Source organism: Anabrus simplex, chromosome 1, assembly GCF_040414725.1.
Source record: "Anabrus simplex isolate iqAnaSimp1 chromosome 1, ASM4041472v1, whole genome shotgun sequence".
NCBI classification, from domain to species: domain Eukaryota; kingdom Metazoa; phylum Arthropoda; class Insecta; order Orthoptera; family Tettigoniidae; genus Anabrus; species Anabrus simplex.
The window spans coordinates 1,614,424,752-1,614,450,454 of record NC_090265.1 but is presented as its reverse complement, the minus strand read 5'-3'; the positions used below and the strand labels follow the sequence as shown (position 1 = coordinate 1,614,450,454).

The 25,703-nt window shown below is 36.9% G+C and overlaps 1 protein-coding gene across 2 annotated transcripts in view; it reads right to left on the bottom strand.

Annotated features, from left to right (window-relative positions):
• Nucleotides 1–12,890: 12,890 nt before the first annotated feature.
• The window catches only part of LOC136858600 (uncharacterized Golgi apparatus membrane protein-like protein CG5021), a 106,768-nt gene continuing 93,955 nt past the window's right edge, over nt 12,891–25,703 (bottom strand). For both annotated transcript variants that reach the window (XM_067138276.2, XM_067138277.2), the window contains exons 6-7: nt 24,521–24,661; nt 12,891–14,545 (exon numbers count right to left, since the gene is read on the bottom strand). In XM_067138276.2, coding sequence (XP_066994377.1) covers nt 14,477–14,545; nt 24,521–24,661 — 210 coding nt within the window. In that variant the 3' untranslated portion in view covers nt 12,891–14,476. The remainder of the gene's footprint in view (nt 14,546–24,520; nt 24,662–25,703) is intronic.

The following is a 25,703-nucleotide window of genomic DNA, read 5'->3' as shown; positions in this document are numbered from 1 at the left end:
TTCGAAGATCTGAGGACTTATAAAAATGTAACGTACCATACTTTCAAAGCAGCTGCCACAGCACGAGGGTTCATATGGGACAATATTGAATGGCAACGTAGTCTAGCAAGAGGCCTCTTCCTTTCAAACGCCATATCAGCTTTGACAGTTATTTGCCCACTTATATATATATTTCAGTCACTGACAAAGCCTTCGAATTTGTGGAATGCCTTCAAAGAGGCTACGTCCGAAGATTTCCTTAAATCACGCACACCCAAAATAGCTTACCAATTGGCTATGCAAAACATTTCCAGTACACTAAAATTACATGGTTTTTCTCTTTCATTTTTCAGTTTATCTACTATTGAGGGCAATAAAAATTATAAAATTAATATCGTAATGGTCCATCTTTTCAACACTATAATATGCAATATTTCTGAATTACAGTACTAAACTAGAGACTAGTTTCGGCCTTGGCTGGCCATCATCAGCCTTAATGTAATACATCTAATAACTAAACAAATGTACAAACACACAATTGACATAAAAACAAATGTACAAATACACAATTAACATTAAAAATTTGGGATGAACTATGTGTAAAATTTGAAAAATAAATCAGGCTCTAAATTCTTAGCATCTGGAGTATGCTCATCATCCAAACTCTTTCTTACGTTAATATTCATAGAATTGTTAGTTCCATCAATGGATTTGGAAAAAGCTTATGATACAGTTACGAGAAAACATGTATGGGAATGCCTACTGAAAAGGAATGTACCAAAATCATTAATTAACAAGATAAAAATGTTGTATCATGGGAGTAAAAGCAATGTACAAGTGGGGAGTGGTGACTCTGAAACATTTTATACAAAAAACGGTCTCAAGCAAGGAAGTGCACTGTCACCTTTATTGTTTATTATATTGATGGATGGAATCATAAAACGTGTAAAACAGAGTATCAGTAGTGATGAAGTGAATGCTTTGGTGTTTGCAGATGATGTGGTGATTTGGGGAAAGGGAGAAAGGAAGTACAAAGGAGACTGGACATTTGGAATGAAAATCTGAAGGAGTTTGGAATGGTAATTAGTAAAAAGAAAATGTCATGCACTGTGGAAAAGAGAAAAAGAGAAGCCAAGTGAACATAGACGGAGAACGGTTAGAGAACGTAGAACAGTTTACATATCTGGGTAGCATTATTAATGAAAGTAATGAAATCAACCCTGAAATTAATAACAGACTAAGTAAAGGTACAACATTTTGTCATCAAGTCAGAGAGCTTTTATGGGAAGACAAAGTACCCAAGAGAACGAAATAACATTATATAAACAGTATTTCATACCAATTGTAAAATAGGACTAGAAATGCTGGTAACTAATAAAGAGACAAGATAGTATGATCCAAGCAGTAGAATTGAAATTTTTAAGAACATCAGTTAAAAAGACAAGAAGAGATAGAATTCAAAATACTAAAATCAGAGAAAAGCTAAATATAGAACCGTTATTACAGAACATACAGAAAGCAAGACTGAGATGGTTTGGACATGTAAAAAGAATGGGAAAGGAACGGATAGCACGAAGGGAATTAGAAAGAGAAGTTAAGGGAAAGAGACCAGTTGGAAGACCAAGAAGAAGGAGGATAGATAAGATTTGGAGGAACATTAGAGAAGCTGGATTGGATGTGGCAGAAGTAATGGAGCAGGAAAAGTGAAGGACAGAAAGGAATGGAGGCGGCTTGTTGACCACAAACAGGTGACTGGAGTGGGACATTGATGATGATGATGATGATGATGATGATGATGATGATCACTGCTAATCATTACAATTTCAATTGCAAAATAGGAACTGGTAAATGTTGATTCTGTACTCAGGTTGTCAATCACCAAATCTACTTGAGTGGTATTAGCAGTATGCAAGCCACTGGACGCCACTGTAAATAACCACCAGCTGATGCAGAACTGATAGATGGTGTTTCCACATCAAGCAATGTAAATAAAATGAAATGTTCCCGTAGTGCTTGTTAGAAATCATGCTGAAATGCTGTTGGACATTGTCAGGACGGCACATGAAGATGTGGTTAAAACTGACACATTCCTAATTTGTGGCTGGTATAAATTTGCCACGCACCACATGCCACAACAAGAGGTTAACTTCATGGACACCACAATGAATTATGAATTTATACCAGCCACAAATTATGAATGTGTCAGTTTTAACCGTATCTTCATGTGCCGTCCTGACAATGTCCAACAGCATTTCAGCATGATTTTTAACAAGCACTACAGGAACATTTCATTTTATTTACGTTGGTCGATGTGGAAACAGCATCTAGCAGTTCTGTGTCAGCTGGTGGTTATTTACAGTAGCGTCCAGTGGCTTGCATACTGTTAATACCACTCATAGATTTGGTGATTGACAACCTGACTACAGTATCAGTATTCACCAGTTCCCATTTTGCAACTGAAATTGTAATGATTAGCAATGATGGAACTAATAATTGTATGAATATTAACGCAAGAAAGAGTTTGGTTGATGAACATACTCTAGATGCTAAGAATTTAGAGCCTAATTTAGTTTTCAAATTTTACACATAGTTCATCCCAGATTTTTAATGTCAATTGTGTATTTGTACATTTGTTTTTATGTCAATTGTGTGTTTGTACATTTGTTTGTGTTTGTTATTAGATGTATTACATTAAGGCTGATGATGGCCAGCCAAGGCCGAAACTAGTCTCTAGTTTAGTACCGTAATTCAGAAATATTGCATATTATAGTATTGAAAAAGTGGACCAATATAATATTAATTTTATAATTATTGTTGTGATCACAGTTCAATACGGATCAAAACCATGAAGTTTATATCTTGTGATTACCATTAAGAATCTCCCTCAAAATGAAGAGGAGTCGGGAGGAAATCCAAGTTGGGGAACTAAATAATAATAATAATAATAATAATAATAATAATAATAATAATAATAATAATAATAATAATAATAATAATAATAATAATAATAATAATAACTATAATAAAAATAATAATAATAATAAAGAGGAAACTTGGGATGTGATCCAAGTTGGGGAACGAACACCGATGAGGGCTACAGGTAATGAAGGACAACGGGTTATTATTGACGAAATTCTTCAGTTACTTCTGAATAATGATGCATCTACAAGTGACTGCAAGGCATACTTTTTGGATGGACCAGGCGGTACTGGAAAAACATTTGTGTATCGGTGTTTAATCCAAAAGTTGCATTAATTTAGGAATACAAGTCATTTCTGTAGCGTGGACTGGAAAACTGCGGCTATGTTGCTTCCTGATGGTCGTACAGTTCACAGCCGATTTAAATTATCTCTAAATTTACATTGATCATATTAGGAGCAAATTTCCGACAAGTATTAGCTGTTGTTCCTCATGCATCCAGAGCTGCTATAGTACAAGATTCAATTAGGTTTCCACCTCTTTGACCACTTTTCAAATATTTCAAGCTTCAGATAAATATGCGAGCTAAGGCACATGAATGTGAATTTGCAGACTTCCTCTTGAAAATCAGTAATGGTGTAAACCCTTCTAATGATGATAACTTCACCGACTTGCCTTCTTCGATAATTTCTAATACAGACATCGTCACTGAAATGTATGGCAAACATTTGTTTTCATCTTCTCATCACAGCTTCAATCTCTCCACGACTGCAATTCTTGCGTAATAGTTTCAAACAAATTTATTAAAAAACCACCATTCCAATACTTTACAATCTTTAAGTTTAAGATACAAATCTATATATATAAAATAACTTGTCCCGACTGACTGACTGACTGACTGACTGACTGACTGACTGACTGACTGACTCATCATCGCCGAGCCAAAACTAGTGAACATAAAGAAATGAAATTTTGGGGATACATTCACATTAACATGTAGGTGCTCGCTAAGGGAGGATTTTTGGATATTGTGTCGCTAAGGGGGTGAAAAAGGGGGCGAATATTTAAAATGACGATATCTATATCTCAAAAACTTAAAAGTTTACAGATGTAAAAATTAGTATGTGGAATCTCCTTTAAAAATAAAGAAACACGTATTTGTTTGTTTTCGGAAAATCCCATTAAGTGAGGTTAAAAATGGGGGGAAAGGGGTTGAACACCTTTTATGAGGAGACTTATATCTCAAAAACTAAAGATGTTACAGACATGAAAACTGGAATCTCCTTTGAAAGTAAAGAAACACGTATTTTTGTGTTTTTGGATAATCCGACGAATAGGGGGTGAACAGGAGTGACAAACGGGGTGAATTTTAAAGAAGACTATATCTGCAAATTATATCAGACACGTAATACAGATTTGAAAACTGGTATTTGGAATTTCCTGTAAAAGTAAAGAAACATGATTTGTTTCTCGGAAAATCCACTTAAGGGGAACTGAAAAAGAGGGTAAATTTTTTAAATTAGCGTATCTACAGTATATCTCAAAAACTTAACATGTTGCAGACGTGAAAATTGGTATTTTGACACTACTGTAAAAATAAGGAAACACGTATTCTTTGGTTTCCGGAAAAGACCCTTAACGGGGTTGGGGGGGTTGAAAGGATTGAAAAATTACTTGAATTATTTGTATGAGAATGTATATATACATACCAAAAAATCTAAAGATGTTAAAAACGTGAAAACTGGTATTTGGAATCTGCTTTAAAAATTAAGAAACACGCAAACACGTATTTGCCGGGAGGGGGGGGGATTAACTTGGTAGAGGGGGGATGAAAACGGAGATGATTTCCTTTTACGAGGATACATATATCTCAAAAAACCAAAGATGTCACAGACATGAAAATTTGCATTTGGAATTTTCTTTCAAACTAATGAATCACGTAATCTTTTGTCTTTGGAAAATCCACTTAAGAGGGGTGGATGAATTGAAAAATTAGTTGAATTCTTTGTGTGAGGATACTTATGTATCAAAAAATTAAAAATTTTGTCCGGCTCCATGGCTAAATGGTTAGCGTGCTAGCCTTTGGTCAGAGGGGTGCCGGGTTCGATTTCCGGCAGGGTCGGGAATTTTAACCATCATTGGTTAATTTCCCTGGCACGGGGGATGGGTGTATGTGTTGTCTTCGTTATCATTTCATCCTCATCACGACGCCCAGATCGCCTACGGGCGTCAAATCAAAAGACCTGCACCTGGCGAGTAGCACTCCTCCTGGAATATCCCGGCACTAAAAACCATACGCCATTTCATTTCAATCAAAAATGTTAAAGACGTGAACACCGGTATTTGGAATCTCTTTCAAAAATAAAGAAGCACGCACTTTTGGGGAGGGGGAATAAACTTAACTGGTAGGAAGAGGGGTGAAAAAGGAGTTGAATTACTTTCATGAGTATAATTATATCTCAAAAACTGAAGCTGTTACAGACATGACAGTTGGTATTTTGAATTTCCTTTCAAAATAAAGAAACAAGTATTTTTTTTTTGTTTTCGGAAAGTCCACTTAAGGCGGGAGAGGGGTGGAAAGAAGTGAGGAAGAAGAAGTTGAATAATTATTATGAGTATACATTTATCTCAAAAGCTGAAGGTGTTACAGACGTACAGGCATAAAAACTGGTATTTGAATATCCTTTAAAAATAATGAAACACGTATATATTTTGCTTTCGGAAAATCCAATTGAGGAAGTGAAAAGAATGAGAAAAGCGGGTGAATTTTTAAAATGAGTACCGGTATATCTACATTATATGTCGTCCGGATCGATGGCTAAATGGTTAGCGTGCTGGCCTTTGGTCACAGGGGTCCCGGGTTCGATTCCCGGCAGGTTCGGGAATTTTAACCATCATTGGTTAATTTCCCTAGCACGGGGGCTGGGTGTATGTGTTGTCGTCATCATTATTATATCCTCATCACGATGCGCAAGTCGCCTACGGGTGCCAAATCAAAAGACCTGCACCTGGCGAGCCGAACCCGTCCTGGGATCTCCCGGCACTAAAAGCAATACGCCATTTCATTTTAGATTATATGTCAAAAACTTAACATGCTAGAGACAAGAAACTTGGTATTTGGAAAGTCATTTAAAAATACAGAAACCTGTACCTTTTAGTTTTCGGAGAGGGCACTTAACAGTGGGTGAAAAGTAGTGAAAAATAGTTGAATTATTTTTATGAGGGTACTCATATCTTAAAATCTGAAAATGTTACAGACGTGAAAATTGATATTTGGAATCTCCTTTAAAAATACGGAAACATGTACTTTTGTTTTCGGAAAATACACTTAGATGGGGGTAGGGGAAGGACTGATCAAAGGGTTGAATACTTTTTATGGGGATACTTATGTATATCTCAAAAACTGAATATGTTACAGATGTGGGAATAGATATTTGGAATCTCCTTTAAAAATATAGAAACATGTATTTATTTTTTGATTTGAGAGAAGACTGTTTCTCGCATGTACAGTTTTATGTCGCATAGTCGTCTTAGCGCCAAAAGGTAATACCACAAACATGGTTTACGAAGAATTCTGGGGTAAATGAAACTCAATTTTTGGTGAGATTTTATACTTTAGGAATTTTCAGATAACCCCTTAGTACAATGCTGAGGAACGATTACTCTGATCAAATTACGAAATCCCCGCGAGCAAAGCCGCGGGTAATTGCTAGTATTACATATATGTTAAAATGGGACATGTTTCGCTTAGGCTTTGTAAGCATCTTCAGCCATACTTAATCTTAAGCTAAGTCAGGGCCCCGAACTGGGTTACTCATTAAAGTATAATACATGCTTTAATACAAGATAAAACAGTCATAAAAATCTAGTCTATGGAGAAAGCAATGCTTAAAATGCAACTAAAATTCAATAATGAACTTGTCATAGTATTATATGTACAAGGAATGAATACTAGTATTTGTCTAAAAAAGTACAAGTTGGTTATTTGTAGAACAAGACATCGTCATAATGATCTGAGATACATTTGGATTGTACTGATTATTTGATATTAATGAAGCGTGGATTAATTAAAACATCAAAAAATAAGTCTTCGAATGTTGTTGATCGAGAATCAGGTACGTAGAATTACAGTAGAGTTGTTAACTCCAAGTGGTTGCGTGATAAGGTCAAAAGGCGCTTGAAGCATCAGTATAGAGGTGTTGTGTTTGTAAAATGAAATGGAGCAATTGTCAGATTGCATCTACTTCTAAGAAAACAACAGGGTTACAAAAATACTGAAACAGTTACACAAAGAAATGGCCATGCCTACTCGCTTTGCATGTTAGTGAAAACCACGTTGTTCTGCAGTGTGTGCTTGTGTGATCATAATGAGACTCATAACATGTAATGCAATTCAAGCACCGAAAAATGAACACTGCCATAACATTAACAGGGTAGTAGTCTGATCTACTTCCAGGAATTTCAAGATCTTACACGAGTGTGAATACACTGGTAACTGAAGAAGAAAGCGAAGTTTTGCAGTTTCCCACTGAATTTTTGAACAGCCTTGAGATGAGTGGTCTAGCTCCCCATGTGTTGACTTTGAAAGAAGGTGCTATTGTAATGCTCCTTAGGAATTTCAATGCAACTAAGGGATTACTGAATGAGACGAGGCTAATAGTTAGAAAAATGTACAAAAATATCATAGATTTAGAAGTTCTAACTGGTGTGAATAGTGGGGAACGAATACTGTTACCTCGTGTAGATTTGTCACCATCTGACACTACAATCTCCTTCTCTTTTAAACATCAGCAATTTCCATTTATATTAGCATTTTGTATTACGGTCAACAAAGTGCAGGGTCAAACGCTTCATCAAGTTGGAATCTATTTGCCTGATCCTGCTTTTAGCCACGGACAATTGTGTGTTGCCTTATCCCGAGGAAACATACATACATATATCATCATTATAGACTGTTATGCCTTTCAGCGTTCAGTCTGCAAGCCTCTGTGAATTTACTAAACGTCACCACAATCCTCGATTTGCAACTAGTGTTGTGGCCTCATTTAGTTCTATACCACTTATCTCTAAATCGTTAGAAACTGAGTCTAACCATCGTCGTCTTGGTCTACCTCTACTTCTCTTACCCTCCATAACAGAGTCCATTATTCTCCTAGGTAACCTCTCCTCCTCCATTCGCCTCACATGACCCCACCAATGAAGCCAGTTTATGCGTACAGCTTAATCCATCGAGTTCATTACTAAATTAGCCTTTATCTCCTCATTCCGAGCACCCTCCTGCCATTGTTCCCACCTGTTTGTACCAGCAATCGTTCTTGCTACTTTCATGTCTGTTACTTCTAACTTAAGAATAAGATATCCTGAGTCCACCCAGCTTTTGCTCCCGTAAATAAAAGTTGGTCTGAAAACTTTCTCTTTTTTTTTTGCTAGTTGCTTTACGTTGCGCCAACACAGATAGGTCTTATGGCGCCGATGGGACAGGGCTGGGAGTGGGAAGGAAGCGGCCGTGGCCTTAATTAAGGTACAGCCCCAGCATTTGCCTGGTGTGAACATGGGAAACCACGGAAAACCATTTTCAGGGCTGCCGACAGTGGGGTTCGAACCTACTATCTCCCGAATACTGGATACTGGCCGCACTTAAGCGACTGCAGCTATCGAGCTCGGTGGTGGTCTGAAAACAGACCGATGTAAAGATAGTTTCGTCTGACATTCAATTCTGTTGAATTTTTTACCTACTGATATCAATTTAGTCTTTGAGAGGCTAATTTTCATACCATACTCATTACACCTATTTTCAAGTTCCAAGATATTAGACTTCAGGCTTTCGGCACAATCTGCCATTAATACCAAGACATCAGCATAGGCCAGACTGCTTACTACATTTCCACCTAACTGAATCCCTCCCTGCCACTTTATACCTTTCAGCAGCTGATCCATGTAAACTACGAACAACAAAGGTGAAAGATATCCCGAGGAAAAACATTTAAAAATGTAAAAGTAGAAATTAAAACTAAAGGCTAATGCACAGCAAACATTGTCTGGAATGAAGTATGTGAAATAAATGTCATGAACTATTAAATAATGTCATTATTTTTAATTCTATTACAGGTACTCCAAAATAATGCCGTTCTGCTTTTAATAAACAGTATACTTTTTATAAAGAATTAAAAAACATCAAGAACAAAATATGTCGTTCTGCTTTTAATTAACAGTATACTTTTTATAAAGAATGAAAAAACATCAAGAACAAAATATGTCGTTCTGCTTTTAATTAACAGTATACTTTTTATAAAGAATGAAAAAACATGTGTTTTGTGATTTTGATTCACCACATGTGAATTCTTGTGTCTTCTGCAGTCCTCTCGTCCACCACCGTGAGCCACAATGAAATCACACAAGCACACACTGCAGAACAACATGGTTTTCACTAACATGCAAAGCAAGTAGGCATGGCCATTTCTTTGTGTAACTGTTTCAATATTTTTGTAACCCTGCTGTTTTCTTAGAAGTCGATGCAATCTGACAATTGCTCCACTTCATTTTACAAAACCATTAACTTCTTTTAGAATCGACAACTAGTATTATTAAAACTGTAATGCACTAAAGTACCACCCACTTCTATGAACACAACAAAGTGACACCACACACACTGGAGAAGAGCAGAGTAGAACCCTTTCAATCACAATTAATTTCCCCATGGTCAACTTGCTGTGTCGCTCTAGCTAGGAGTACAGCATACATCCAGTTGGCAGTTCACAAGGAACAGTCAAGATTTTCTTCTGAAGACGTGGGTCAAAGTTTTCTGCGAAATGTAAAGAAAATTTTCCTGACACGGCAAAAGCTAATTATCATGTCTACAATTACGGGCTGTGAAAGCATCAATCTAAATATTAATTTTATTATTACTACTACAACATCCCCGGAGCATGATTTAATGGAAAGTCTCCACTACACAAGCCAGCTGGCATAACGCTAACAATGGCACACTGCACTCCCAGCGGTACTATTGGGAGAGAGGAAGTACAAGAGGAATACTTCATTAAGATATGTTAAAACACTTCAACAATAGGGTGTAAATTGTTCTTACACCTTTTAATAATAGTCATCAATTCATAGTATCTATAAAAAAAGAATAATAATTAAAAGTGTTATTTGATAGAATCTGATGTTTTTCCAAGAACAAAATATGTCGTTCTGATTTTAATTAACAGTATATTTTTAGATATAATCTGCCCTTTAATATTTTATTTCAGGTATTTTTTTATAAATTTACTTTATCCTGAATTAATTTTCGACAGACTGAAAAAACAAATAGTTACAGATTTGTCGTCGTTGGCGGCAACTCGTATCCGAGTAAACATATTCTTCAGCAGTTTATATTTTCACACTCACAAAGCTCACAGATTAACAACGTTAAAAATGATAGGAAATGGCTTCTGCTGTAACAAGTTCTAAAAAGAAGTACAGAAACCCAGGGAGACATGGTGATTCGTGGCATATAAACAGTTTGTAAATTGGGTAAATTAGTGGACTGCAACAGGTCATAAAAATCACGTTGCTATACCATTATGTGCAGTGAATCGGATAGAAATAAGTTTCTAGAACCTGATGGAATTTATCAGAGATTAAGAGCTGCTGAAAACATTCTGCTGGCCTAAGTCTCTGTTTATTTAGAAAGATGAGTAAGTAATAAAAGTAATAATAATATTATGCATATCTCAGTAGAATTTCATAAATCAATTTACTGGTATGATTTTAACACTTGAATGTATAATTAAATGCCTCTACTATGTACACGGCTGACAGTGAGAGGAGTAAGGTGGTGGTAGTGATTATTGTTTTAAGAGGAAGTACAACTTGGCAACAACGGATGCCACATGTATTTCAGCTTTTTGAAATCGCATCATGTCGGAGCAAAATTCAGCATTCTTGTCATTTTTTTCTTCGTTTTTAGACAATCGTACTGAAAAGATGTTTTAGACCAGGCTGCTTCTTTAATATAAATTGGATAGTATGCAATAAATTAATCTGAAGTCAATACAAAGGCATTACATACAAGGAGTCTCATGTAAGCTTCCATAATGTAACAGCAATTGTACCATATATATGCTAATACATTCCATCAAAATAATAATCCATGTGCCCTACTTTTACGGAAGATTTTTTTTTTTAAAGTTTAATTTGTTTTTTACTTGCAAGAAATTAATCCTATATAATGGTGTACTTAAATCTGAACAAAATACAAATTTATTTTAAGAAACACATCATAATATTTATATGCTTTTGCAGAAGCTTCCAGAACTCTACTGACAATAGCAAATTAAAATGTGAATTACAATTTTTATCAACTTAATGTTAATATGTACAATAAAATAATTAAGTCAATAATTGCATGCTCCCTTACCTCTATCCATCATCACTAGTGGAAGAATCACATCTGTTGTTGCCACTCTTTCACTGAGCATCAACTTCAGTTCCATCAATTGAATTAGCGATACTGCATTTTTGAGGAATTTTTTCAATAGTAGAGGTGGAATGGAGTCATATGCACATTTTACCCACTCACAAATCTCAGTCACATTCGGCTCCTTGATTTTCCTCTCTGCGTGAAGTCGTGCTTTTCATCAGCCATCCACTGCGCATATGTCTGTTTCAGCGCTGTCTGAATGGTCAGTTTAGACACATACAGAGTGGCCGGAGGACAGGGATGATCACCAAAACAGTTTCCCTTGTTGCAACTTCTGTTGCATTTCTTGAGTTGTGTGTCCGCAAAAGCTGTCCAGGACCAACAGGTTATGTAAATTTAGCAGCGTGTCTGGGCGATGTTGCCGAACATGCGTCACCCAGTCAACCACAAGGTCACTGTACATCCACCCTTTAGGATTCACTCTCACCAGTATGCCTTTCATTGATACTTTTGGTATGTTTTTTTCTTTTAAATATAACTTAGAATGGTAGCTCCCGTCCATCACCAGTTATATATAACATGACTGTACACCTTTGCTTTTCACTGCCACCAGTTCTTATCATTATGCAAGATTTCCTGTTGACTGTGTTGTCAAGTGTCATTTGAAAACAGATCAACGTTTGATCCACATTACTGATTTGCGATAGTAGATATAGATGTTCTTAGTACAAATTTAAGTTGTCATGAAATTTCACTATGTTTTCTTCACAATTACCAGGAAACCATTAGGCCTGGAAGCCAAATGCATTGTGATTAAAAAATCTTGTTCGCCAGCCTCAGCTAGCTTCGAAGCCTGTAATGCCGAGTTCATTAGCTATAGCTAAAGTTTTCAGTTGGCAATTTTCACTTGTAACTGCATATCTATGTAGTCTCTTAAAATCCAGATATTTTGCTTTTTGGCTACGAAATGCCCGGTGATTACTATTTGTTTCTTGAAGTCACTTCTTTTTTTCACCAGTTGCAAATACAACTTTCTACCACATCATACATTCTTCCTGCTGCACGGTTTTCAATGTTCTCTGTATCTTAAATAACGTAAGCTTTTCTTTAACCTTGAACAAGCGATAAGAGAAACTTGTAGCTATACCTAACATGTGAGTCACGCTTCACTTTTAACATGCTACTGACGTCATACAGATCAAGGCTGGACAATGCTATACTATAACAAGATCCATCCTTTGAGGTGAAGCGGTACGAAACTTATTTGAAATAATGCATGCACCCCAGTTTTTCTTATCTAAATTCTGAAAAAAATATGCACCGAGTATTAGCTTCTTCTTCTTCTTCTTCTTCTTCTTCTTCTTCTTCTTAATTTCCAATCTTTTGGGTCGAGTTGTGAATCAAGGACCTCCACAGTTGTCTATCTCTCCACTACTTCCAAAAAAGTATTTGCGTACATACAGTATATTAAGTGAACTAATACCACAATTCTATAATTAGCCTCATACTATCACTGTATGGCACTTAGACTGATGCCATACCGTGAATCTTTCCCAAGAGTTTCTGTATGTATCAATAATAAAGATTTGAACAGGCACTTGTCATTTTAATACACTCAAGCAACAATATACTTACTGTAATCAAAAAGATATCAACAATATTTTGGTGAAAATAAGCATATCTTTCATTTACAAACATACATACAAATAATTGGCAATTAATATTTACAACAATAAATAAAACAAGAAAAATTACATATAAGGAACTGCAATTTCCAATCAATATGTATACCTTGGGTCACAGAAATTGGCACTGCTTTTAATCCTCCTATATACACATCAGTGGATAGTTTGCAACTGCACTTTGGACATGACTATACAATGAAAACAACAGCCATAAGTTAAGGACCAATCATCTGTGTGTCCAAGGTGTAAGTATCTATCAGAGAATTAATTTACAAACAGAAAATTTAATTAGACTAAACACTATAACATTTAAAGCACAATTCCATTTCACCACTTACTTTACGGCAAGATAGTTCACATTTGTACTTCCGAATACACTGAATTACTTACGATAGAAGTTTCCAAACTTAAATGGATTTATTATTCAGTCTTTTGGAATCATTTCAAACTCTCTCTTCTTCAGAAGTTCAAATGTTTACAGGTTGAGCAATAACTCAAAGTATGCCAGCTATAGAAAAATAGATAATTTTCAATAACAGGCAACATGATGGATTCTGCAGAAAATCCAAAGTATAATACCATAACATACTTGAATTTTAAAAAATACAGTACTGTACATACATACAAGCCTGCCACAACTAACACTAATCAGATAGGAAGAATGTGGTGAAATGTTTTCAATAACCAGAAAGAGGTATTTTTCTAGATTAGATATTAGGTCACCTTAGTCAACAGAGAAAATCTGGCATCTGGTCCTACATGCTGATGTACAGTGCAGCCTAACAAAGTAGGCAGTAGCAGAAAATCACATTTTACTCCTTCAATCTTCCAAAAACTAAGAAATCGAGAGTTTTATCTTCTATGCGCCTTACAACAGACATCGCTGCAGTACACAAATAAAATTATATTACAGAATGTCCAATGATTTTTCTGGTCCTCCAAACTGCCAATATCTTGGCAATTAACTCAGAAATACCATTAAAATTTTTTAAAAATTAGGAATGTGCAGTCATTAATACAGTACAATAACACACATGAACCAGGAACATTCTTCCAAGAGAAGAGTAACAAAGAATGAAAGTAATTAAATCATTTTTCTCTATTCTGATATAATAAGAAAACAAGAGAACTGATGTTCAGACCAATGGAATTAACTTCTTTGGCTCTTCTGAGAGTAGGAAATACTCTTTATATTCACAGCTAAATACGGTAGATCACTGATGTTTAGTCTCACGTATGTCTTAGTAACATTGAAAATTATGAAAACATCACTTGGTATCTTCAACATCAATAGCTAAATAGACCATTGATATTTAGCCTCATGTATGTCTTAGTACCATTAAAAATAATGAAAAAATCACTTGGGCATCTTTAACATCAATGAGCGTAATAGACCATCGATATTTAGCCTCATGTACGTCTTAGTACCATTAAAAATAAAAGATCACTTGACATCTTCAACATCAATGAGCTAAATCGACACCGCTTATATTATATTTGGTTGTGCTGGAGTAGGATTCTGAGTTTGAGTTGATCTCATCATAAGTGAAGCCATCTATTACAGAGGAAAAAAAAAAAACAAACAAGACATTAAAGAAAGGTCATAATTTCAAAACAAGGAACATAACAATAATACAATACATACAATTAATAGTTACACGGGCCGTGAAAGTCTAAATGATAATCATACAGTTATTTATTCTTCTGACACCCGTTTCCAAGGTACAAAATGTTACTGAAATCTATTAATTACTCATACAAGGGAACATTAACTATCACACGCCTCTCAGATTTTAATGAGACATGACTGATTTTTAAGCTTTTATTCAAAATATGCTGAAGTTTTATTGAACTATGCAAAATACTGCAATTAAGAATAATTAGCTTACATAGATTGTTAACTCCAAATAGATTAGCTGTTGCAGCTATGTTGGTTCAGCTACTAGCATTACAGACTATGAAGTACAAGGCCTGGGATTAAATCCTTCACACTTTGCTTCCCCCCCCCCCCCCCCCCTCATATTAAAAAATATATTTTCTTTTTTATACTTGTTTTCCTTTATTTTATTTTTGTTGTTGTATTTCAATAGGTCTACTTCATGACATGGATCAACATTAAAATAAATTAATAATATAAACTGCTTCCTTAAAATCCTACAAATTAAACAGGTAGCTAAATAAATAATAAAATACTTTAGGCCTGCATAAACTATATTAAGAATATATAAATGTTTTCAATTCCACAGAAATGTCCAAGACATAGCAGCTATCACAAATACTGCAACATATAACTCCTACAGTTTCATAAATACTGCATATTTTATCTTCTGCTCTATCAAAACCAAAATTTTTCACATCTTTGGATTTTCCAATTTGTGTTCCTTCTTATCCAGCATAACTCCATGTGTATTTTTATGAAGGACACACAATTACAAAAACAATACTTCTCTGTATATTTATGTAATTTTGCAAAATGACGGTCTTTTAACAAAATATTTACTTTTCAAAAGCAAAATAAATCTAATGGTTGAACTAGTGGTGTACAGTCTGACAGAATTGCAATGATACCTGCCTGTACAAAAAATTAAATAAACTGACTCTTTTGCCCTCTATAATGGCCAAGAAGTAAAACAAACATTTTGCAAGTGTAAGGAGCCAGGCACACATTAATTAAAATCCTTTCTAAGACTTCTTCCATTTTTTCTGAAGAAGTGTAATTAATATAGTAATTACGTTGCGAGTTTCTCAAGGATGTTATTGACATCTAGCTCAATTTCAGATCCAAATTTACCATTCATTCTTGTAAACAGAGGTAAAATTTAGGCAATACACAACCTTCTTTATTAAAAATGTATTGAATAGTATAACTATGAAAAATGGCATGAATTCGGTCTTCATTACACATAGTATTCTCTTCTCCCATTATGGACAATGACTAAACCGATTTCATTTCATAACTAAAACCAGTATGGACAATGACTAAACCGATTTCATTTCATAACTAAAACCAGACTGATCGGTATTTATTGTGTACTCATCTCCATATACACAGAACTTCATGCTGCTTCCTGCAACAAAGCATTTTGAAATCTCAACTAGTTCCTCCAATTTCTTGGCATAATTTCTACCCTCATATTTTATCACTTTTCTGTTTGTAATATTATATTTCCTTTCAAAATGTAACAACCAATAATTACATCCTCTTCTACTCTCTCCTCATATGACTCATCTAAATCCTCTTCATCAAGTACATAGGGTGCTATTCATAAACATTCGCTAGTCCTGCCTTGGTCCAGACGAAAGTTAATCCCGACTTAGGCGGGACTAACTACGGACCAAGAACATGTTATTCATAGACCTGGACCATCCTTGCACATTGCTGCCAGTGTTGCGATACACTTGTGAGCATGCGCATAGCTTGCAAAGCCGAGCACGGTTGACCTGATGCATAGATCTACAGTAGTTGACCGTGTTCCGAGACGTCAGTAACAACCTGCGTTCATATCGTATTCACATATGATTCTCAAGGACTGATAATGGATGACGAAAAGAAGATACGGGAGACCAACTGGAGCCAAGAAGAAAATTATTCCTCTTTTCATGTGTGGAGAAGAGATTACCAGTGGTAGAAAATAAATCTACTTCCACGAATTTGAATATAAAGAAGATACATTCACATTTTTCACTTACCTGTGAACATAATTAGGCTAATATTATCTTTCCAGTTATTGAAGATTTTAAATTACATTTATAAAATAAAACTTCAATACCACTGGATAATATGATTGGTTGGGTAAAAGTTTTCATTCCATACCCAGACAGGATGCCTTTGCTGGCAGGACCTAGTGTTTACAGTGCACTATGTCTTCTGGTATAGGCTAGAGCAATTTTGTTACTTTCATAGATCTGTCTGTCTTATCCTTGGCTTTGACAATATGAAAGCGACTGAGGTATGAGTGATGCTAGTAATGCCAATTCTTATGCAGCTAGTCCCTGCTATGAATGGTGTAAAAACGTTGCTCATAGGGTCGTTGGTGTATGCATTTCAGTGGCCTTGGCAGACTGATATGTAATAGCAACTCGGCTCTGTGAGGAAAGCAACGGGAAACTACCTCACTCCTCATTTCCGTAGTATGCCTCTTTAGTGATGCCTAGGCCATCTATGACAGCTGATGGCAGAGCTGTTGAGGATCCCACCAGCGGCATCGCTGAAAGACTGAACATACATACACACCGAGACAGGGGCCTACTTATGACTGTGTGTCTACATAAGAGATAACACGCTGATATTGCAAACGTCCTAGTGGTATTAATGTGACAGGTAAGAAATTAAGATATTTCAGGGACCATAATCATGACAATTGTTAAAAACAAGGTAACTATATTTCGAAGATTTTTTTATAGAGTGTCGCTTGGTAGGCCATGGCCTTCAGGGCTATTGTGCCATGGGGCTTGGTTTGGTTTATTAATTTTATTATCTGAACATTTAAAGAAAACCACCTTTTCATTTTATATAAATTTGTGCATCTTTCCTTCCGCGATCTTTAATCCGAATGCGTGTTCCATCAATGATTCCAATGACCTAGAATGAATTTATAATGATGATTACGACTGATGGGGTGAAAGCCAGTGCCGGCACATAGCCTACTCCTGTCGAATAACACGAAGGGGTCTACTCAAGCCGTAACATCACCATCCGACAGATGAATCACTATCTTTCACCAGCATCATATGCCCTTACTCCATATGAGCAATGCAGAGAGGTTTGGAACTTAATCCAGGCTTTTTGCATGCAATCTGGCGATTAGAAATTGTATACCACCACCTCCCCTATCCTGCCAGAAAACATTCTGATAGCGAAAATATTTTCAACCACAGGACTCGAACCGGCTAACCACGGTGTCAGACCATATTATAAACTTCACGCCTTAACAATCATGGCCAGTACACAGGCTGATTTGCACATGTTATATAGGCCATTACTGCAGACAATAGACTAATACAATTCAAATAATTAATTGAGGGAACTGAGCAAGATTGCTAAATATTATCACTGCCAGTCATCTTTTTCCTCTTCAGCAGGAAACTTTATGTACTGAGGTAAGAGTCTAGCGATGACAACAGAGACATCGTCAATAATTCGGCTGACCATGAGCAGACTAATTCCATGCAAATCTGCGTTATCGTCTTGGATTCCATCTCGTATGTAATAATGCAAAGTAATGAGAATTCTATTCTCTATGGAAACAAGCACACCTTTACAGGTTGCATGCTCATATAGGTTAGGACGCACAACTTCTATCAGGTGTCTTGTACTGGACTTTGTAAAATGATATCTATTCATAAAATTGATATTGTCATACTTCTGGAAGATAATCGGTCGTACTCCATACCTTTTCATAAGTCTTCTCATCTCTGCTACTTCACGTATGACCTCCATGTTATTGAAGTTAGTCTCAGTTAAACTACCTCTTTTTTTTTTTTTTTGCTAGTTGCTTTACGTTGCACCCACACAGATAGGTCTTATGGCGACGATGGGATAGGAAAGCCCTAAGAATGGGAAGGAAGTGGCCGTGGCCTTAATTAAGGTACAGTGCCAGCATTTGCCTGGTGTGAAAATGGGAAACCATGGAAAACCATTTTCAGGGCTGCCGACAGTGGGGTTCGAACCCACTATCTCACGGATGCAAGCTCACAGCTCCGAACCGCATGGCCAACTCGCCCGGTAAACTACCTCTAGACCAGGACTAAAGTATGTCCGGACTAAAGCTGGATCATCCTCCAACCAACGGGAAAAGCCGTCTATGAATAAGAAAAACTTTTATCTGCTCTTAGTCCATAGTTGATATGGCTTTAGTCCGGACTAAACACAACTATGAAAAGCACCCATACAGACTTGCTGTGACTATCAAAGCTGCTTGATCATTACAGTTGTTTCTGTGAACTAATAAATGTAGTAAATATTCATACCATTATTAAGTAACAAGATTGTTTTGTTCTTTAAAGAACCCACAGTTTCACTAAAACTACTTAAATTGTCATGAACAATTTGGGAGTAGTCGCGATTGACGTTTGCTGGGCTCATTTCACGAACTCTGATCCCTGTTAACCAACGCACAGTACATACACAAATACAGTCTTTAGCATAATTCACTGTCAACTGATATTGACCAAGTTCTATTCTGATAATGTTCTAATGTCACTGGCCTCTACAAACATTTTAAAACTTTTTAAAAAGTTGCACTTTTGTGAAATTGAACCTGGACCTTCTCGATAAGAATCTAATACTCTATCAACTAAGCTATCAAAAAGCACATAACACTGTTCCTACACATGTGCAAATCTACAAGTGTAAGGAACATTTTGAATCAATTTAAGTCCTTTAACTTCAACATATTTTGAATGTTATTCTTTATTTCAGTTAAAAGTGCCTTCAATTAGATCTAAGCCCTGTTTTATTGCAGTCTATGAAGGGTGTGATGGATATGTTCCCTTGTCAGTAGCTCCATATTAAGGGCAGATACACATGGTACCTGTTTCTCAAGTTAGAGGCCCAGAAAACAGTAGCTCTAAAATGTCTATGAGTGCAGAGACCCCATAGTAATTACAGTCTACACAGGGAATATTGAAATGGACTAGAAGAAAGGCTAGGGCATCCACTCCAGAAGTGATACGAAGTGTTCAGAATCCTGGGGATAAAAGAGCAACTTAGTAAATAAGGTAATAAAAAGAAGGAAAAACTGCATGTCCGCTCAGTGGTATAATGAGTTGAAAGGTATACCTTGGGAGGATTTTGTCTAAATGATGCACCTCAGGAGAGGATGTGGAAAACAGACTCTTTGCTATCCGTTGAGCATTTGGTCCCCTATCCCACTGGGTTTTCAGGAATAAAGACCTATCAGTTCGTACCAAACTCATAGTGTATGAAGCAGTTATCTCCACACTATTCTACTGGAGTGAAACCTGGATCCTGTACTGCTGTGAAACCAAGAAACTTGAGCATTTTTAGTAAAAGAAACTTTGTCACATCTTAAATATCAAATGAGAGAACCACATCTCCAATCTCGCAGTTCTTGAGAAAGCGTGCATGAAGTGTAGAAGCCTCCATTATCAGCTTAGGTGGACTGCACATGCCTAACGTACGGGCGACACCAGCTTCCCCGCTAATTCCTGTATGGTGAATTTTGTTCAGGCGCAAGACCCCGTGGTACCCCTTTAAAGCGTTATAAAACCAGCCAAGAGGTCACAAATACCAACCCTCAAACCTGGGACATACTTGCCACGGATCGCATGCTTCTGACACTGAACCACCTCACAGCTGCTGAACTGTCCGAGTAAGAACATCAGGGGCATGCAGAGTCTACACAACAAAATCGCAAGCTCTGTCCTACCCATCCATCGAGTGCAAACTGTGTGGATGCATGTTTCATGCTAAAACTGGCTTGTTCAGTTAATGGAAGTACAAGCACAAACATCACTGAGGGAAAACGGACTGTAGGCAGGAGAAATTGTATATTTGGAAAAGAGTAACAGCCGATGACAAATAAGCTGAATATCCTTGGTTCATGTGAAACAACATGGACAAGAAATGGAGAAAAAGAGTTGAAGGAAAGATTCATACTTCACTGGAATGGAAGTGAGGCAGGCATCGTAAGACACAGAAAATATGTCGGGGAGGGGGGGAGGGGTAGGGAATAAAAAAATTATGTGACAGATTTTTAAAACAAACACCTAATATCATCAGTACAAAGAAAGATTGAATAGAGGTACAGTATATACTCCACAGACAGGAATCCAGGAAGTAAAACTAGGAAATTTCCTACACTACACTGGAACAAATTTTGCTGGAAACAAGGTGGTAGTAATGGGAATCTAAACGTACAAGTGAGCCAAGAAAGGAGAAAGCACTTTTTAGTAGACCATTTTAGATGTGGGCAAGGAACCAAGATAGAGATGGTGAATCATACTGAGAGAAATGAACTGATAATTGGAAAAACAAAGTTCAAGAAGAAAAACTCCAAAAATATAGCCTGGTATGAGGATAAAATATAGCCTGATATGAGGATAATAAAGAACAAAGACCGTGACTGACAGGAGAAAGATGAGTTACTGACCGTAAAACATTCCCAGGAAAAGCCTTAATAGGGATCAGAAGTTGATTGTTGCCTAATTCACAGCTAAAAAATTACCAAGATCCTGAGAATTAAAGTGGAAACTGAAAGAGGCATGATAAGACAAAAAATGAAGATAATTCCAAATGAGGAATTATCTGGAGTGAAAGAAGAATGGTATAAATTCAAAAATACCTTTTTACAGAATACCACAGGCATTTTAGGGAGGCTAATGAAAAGAGGAAGGAGAAAGAAATATCTCGGTGGAATACGAAAGATATACACTAAATTAAAAGAAAATAGCATGGAAGGAGAAAGAAATATCTCCGTGGAATACAAAAGATAAAGATACACTAAATTAAAAGAAAGTAGCATGGAAAGCATTGCTGGTCATTAAAACTGCAATTCCAAGAATGATGCATTCAATGGACCCCACTTTAGTAGTTCAGCCCTGTAGTGCAGCGCATTTGCCAATGGCAACACTGATAATCAGTATACAAGTGGAGGTTGAAAAGCTGTTGAGAGGTAATGACATCTCGTTTCCCCAGAGTTTGTGTGTAAAGGCCACATTGAAGACCAAGACAATAATATACACAGGTTTTGCCTTTTACTGCAGCAGAATTGGGGCGTATCGCAATTGTGGATTATCCTACCGTGAAGTAGGTCTCGCGGTGGAAGAAACACAAACACAGTGAGGCAGATAGTGGGTAAAGGAGGGATGTCCACATGTATGGTTCGACACCGTCTGCAGCAAAGGGGCATCTTGTTCAGGTACCCATTACAGTAAAACCTTGTTAATTCGAAGTCGTTGGGACGCAAAAATCGGACTTCAAATTACGTGATTTCGAATTAACCGCCAACAGGTATTTTGGAAATGCCAACCCTTGCGGCATCACAATATATTCCAAGACCCGTTACTGCATGCAATTAACCTTGATTCACAGTTTAAAGCTCTTAAATGCCATGGAAAAAACTATTTCCAAAATGTATCCAATAAGGTGCATTTACAGTATTCAAATAATGCACTTGGATAACTCACCGGCACACACAACCTCACGCAATGAAATTAAAAGAAAGAAAACATGATTCAAAGATGAGGAGAAAGCTATACTGGCTCCCCTGTGCAAGTGCTTTATTCATTGGATTACTGTACTGTATGCATTTTAGATGCCTTGTGCTTGCACAGAATGTACCCGATGCCCTTAAAACATCGCGGCTTATCAAACTTTCCCACGACGAGGGGAGAAAGTCTCTCACTTCCGCCCACATTACAACAGTACAGTGACTATACTTGTACGATTTCCCGCCATGGCACTTCTAAGACCCACTAATGCATGCAATCACTTTGATTCTCAGTGTAAACTTTTCAAATGCCATGGAAAATACTATTTCAGAAATTTATCCAAGGTGCATTTACATTATTCAAATAATGCACTTGTATAAAACAATGACAAACATAACCTCGTGCAACAAAAGGAAGAAAAAGATTCAAAGACAAGGAAAAATTATGCTGGCTCCCCTGTGCAAATGCCTAATCTTTTGGATTACTGTACTGCCTGCATTTTTAGATGCCTTCTACTGGTATCGAAAGTGCCCAACGCCCTTAAAACATCATGGCTTTTCGAACTTTCTTATGACAGGGGAAGGAAGTCGCTCGCTTCCGTGTGAGCAACACAGAACATTTCCCGGCTGGCAATTCTCTCCTTTAAAACTATAAGTCCGTTTGGCCTCAGCATTTAAAAAATAAAACAAACAAACAATGTAGTTTTATCGGCACTGACAATATTGTTTGGTGCGTACGAATTGATAATAAGCCATGCTTTTTCGCCAACTATCGGAATCGCCAGTGTTCGCGGATTCTACCTCTCCGCACACTGCCTACTACGTGATATTGTGGCGTTCCTAAAAACACCAAATACAAAATAATTACGATTCCGCTTGAACATAGCAGATATGAAGCACACTACATACATGCCAAAGTAGGTGAAAGTGCGCAAGTTACCCCTTCATGTTCCGGAAGACGCGTTCTTTGATGACGCGGAGAAATTCTGAATTTAAATTACTTTGTAAAATACTATTTTTTCAAAATGGAAAGGCAATTTCAAATTAAAAGTCTGAATTTCGGTAACGGAACCGACATTGTTCTTCGAATGACGAATTTTCGTATTTCGAACTAAGCAATTTAAATAACATGCAAAACCATACCTCATGTTTCCGGGAACGAGAGCTGCTTCGAATTAAGCGAGATTTTGAATTAACCGATTTTGAATTATCGAGGTTCTACTGTACTCTGGCTGGCATAGACTGCTCACCACAGGCTCCAGTGCTGCAATGGTGCATGGAATATTGGGCCAGGATCTCCAACAAAACCCGTTTCTGCTTGCACCATGCCAAAATTGTTGTATACATGTCTGGCGGCACTGTGATGCATGCATGGCTGGTGCACTGACCAGCAACTGTTACATCGCAGAGGTTTTGGAGCCTGTTGTCCCCTATCTTCAAGGCCAGGCTGCGATCCTGCACTCACATGACAATGTGCAACTGCATGAGGCACACACTGTCCAATTGCTCTTGGATGACAGCTATGTCACATTGCATCCTTAGCTTATGGCTTCACTGAAAACAAGTGATCCAAGGTTGGATGACGACTAGCCTGCCACAGGACAACCATGGCCACAAGGGATGAACTTGGGGCATGCACTGAAACAGCATGGATAGACAAATACCTCAGATGGACATCCGAAGTATCTTACTCTCATTGCTGTGTTGTGGATCAGCAGATATTGCCACCCTCGGTGGGGCCTCACAGTACTGATTTTCCCATCCTCTGTACGTCATAACATGCTGCAAGAGTACTCGTGTCACCTGTATCTAATTGGTATTCTGTCCAATAAATCTGGTCGTGACTGCTCAAGTCCTCCTTCGTGCTGCAATTTCCCTGGTAATGATATTCTCAAGCAACATTTGAAATTGGAGAAACCATTTAGAAGATGACAGAGAGGAGCGCAAAGACTAGCATACACAAAAACACTGGAAAACATAGGTATAAGTGACCATTTTCCTCTTAATTTCCTTCAAAATATGGTAAAATATATAACAAGAATGTTGACTGCTGGTCAGATAGCAAAACACAGTATGGTAATTTAGTATAACTGAGTATTGCAAAGACTTTACCTGTCTCATCAATGAAATAAAAAATTCTTAACAACTTTGAATACAATGATGTAATAGATACTGCATTCTACTACTGTTTACATCCACTTTGAAACACCTTTTCCACATCCACATCAAAATATTTCAAGACATTAAAACAGTTCATCATGAATGTTATATGCTGAACTTATAAATTAAGATATTCTACTTACATTTCTAAAAATTTATATATATTTCAAATCATTAACATTTAGTAGAAAACTTACATTCTGTATAACCTGCTTTCGAAAGAAGTCAGATGTGGCATTTGATATAGAACTGCCAAGTGACTGACCGCTTCCCATCTTGCACTTGATGTATCCATATAGGTTGGCTCCATTAAGGACCAAAGCAATGCACACAAGCAGCTGCAAATTTGAAATATGTAAAAAATATGATTGAGGTCATCATGTAAGAAAATATTTTGTGAAGCTAAGAAAGAAAATAAGGAGAGGAAGAGCTGCTGTGTCATGTTCTGGGTTGGTGAACTGCCATAACTTTGCCATCTTTACCGTTGACTGTGCGAGGAAAAAAGCATGTATATTTATGCTTTGGGGACAAACTGAGCAAGGAAACTGATGCCGTCTGGAGAGATATAAAGGGCTCTTCTTATGGTAGTATGTGTTTAGTAAGTTCAGTTGAATAGCTGCAGTTCTGTTAAAAGTTTCCGTATTTCAGTATCTTGCCTGATTTTTCATTTGTGAAAATGATGGTTAGGAACTAGATTTTGGTTTCATCAAACAGTACCAAGTCTACAACCCGATGAGTATTCTACTATGACTGCCGTAGAAGACTGGTTGAGTGAATGTGTCTTAAGAGTTCTATAGCCTTGTAGCTATAGACCAATCTGTCTCCCTGATTTGATGATGATGATACTCGCTGTTTAAAGGGGCCTAACATCCAAGGTCATCAGCCCCTCTTCCTGATTTACACATGTCTACAGCTGTATGATATTCTGAATACTCTTTCTAGCCAGACACTGTCCTTCACCAGTAGGATGAGATTTTACAGGATGAGATTCTGTACCTTTGGTCAAGCAAGGAAGTTCACTGTTGCCATGCTTTGGTATTTGCAGACGATGTGGTGATTTGGGGAAAGGGAGAAAAGGAAGTACAAAGGAGACTGGACATTTGGAATGAAAATCTGAAGGAGTTTGGAATGATAATTAGTAAAAAGAAAATGTCATGCACTGGGGAAAAGAGAAAAAGAGAAGCCAAGTGAACTTAGATGGAGAACGGTTAGAGAATGTAGAACAGTTTACATATCTGGGTAGCATTATTAATGGAAGTAATGAAATCAACCCTGAAATTAATAACAGACTAAGTAAAGGTACAACATTTTATCAAGTCAGAGGGCTTTTATAGGATGACAAAGTACCAAAGAGAACAAAATTAACATTATATAAACAGT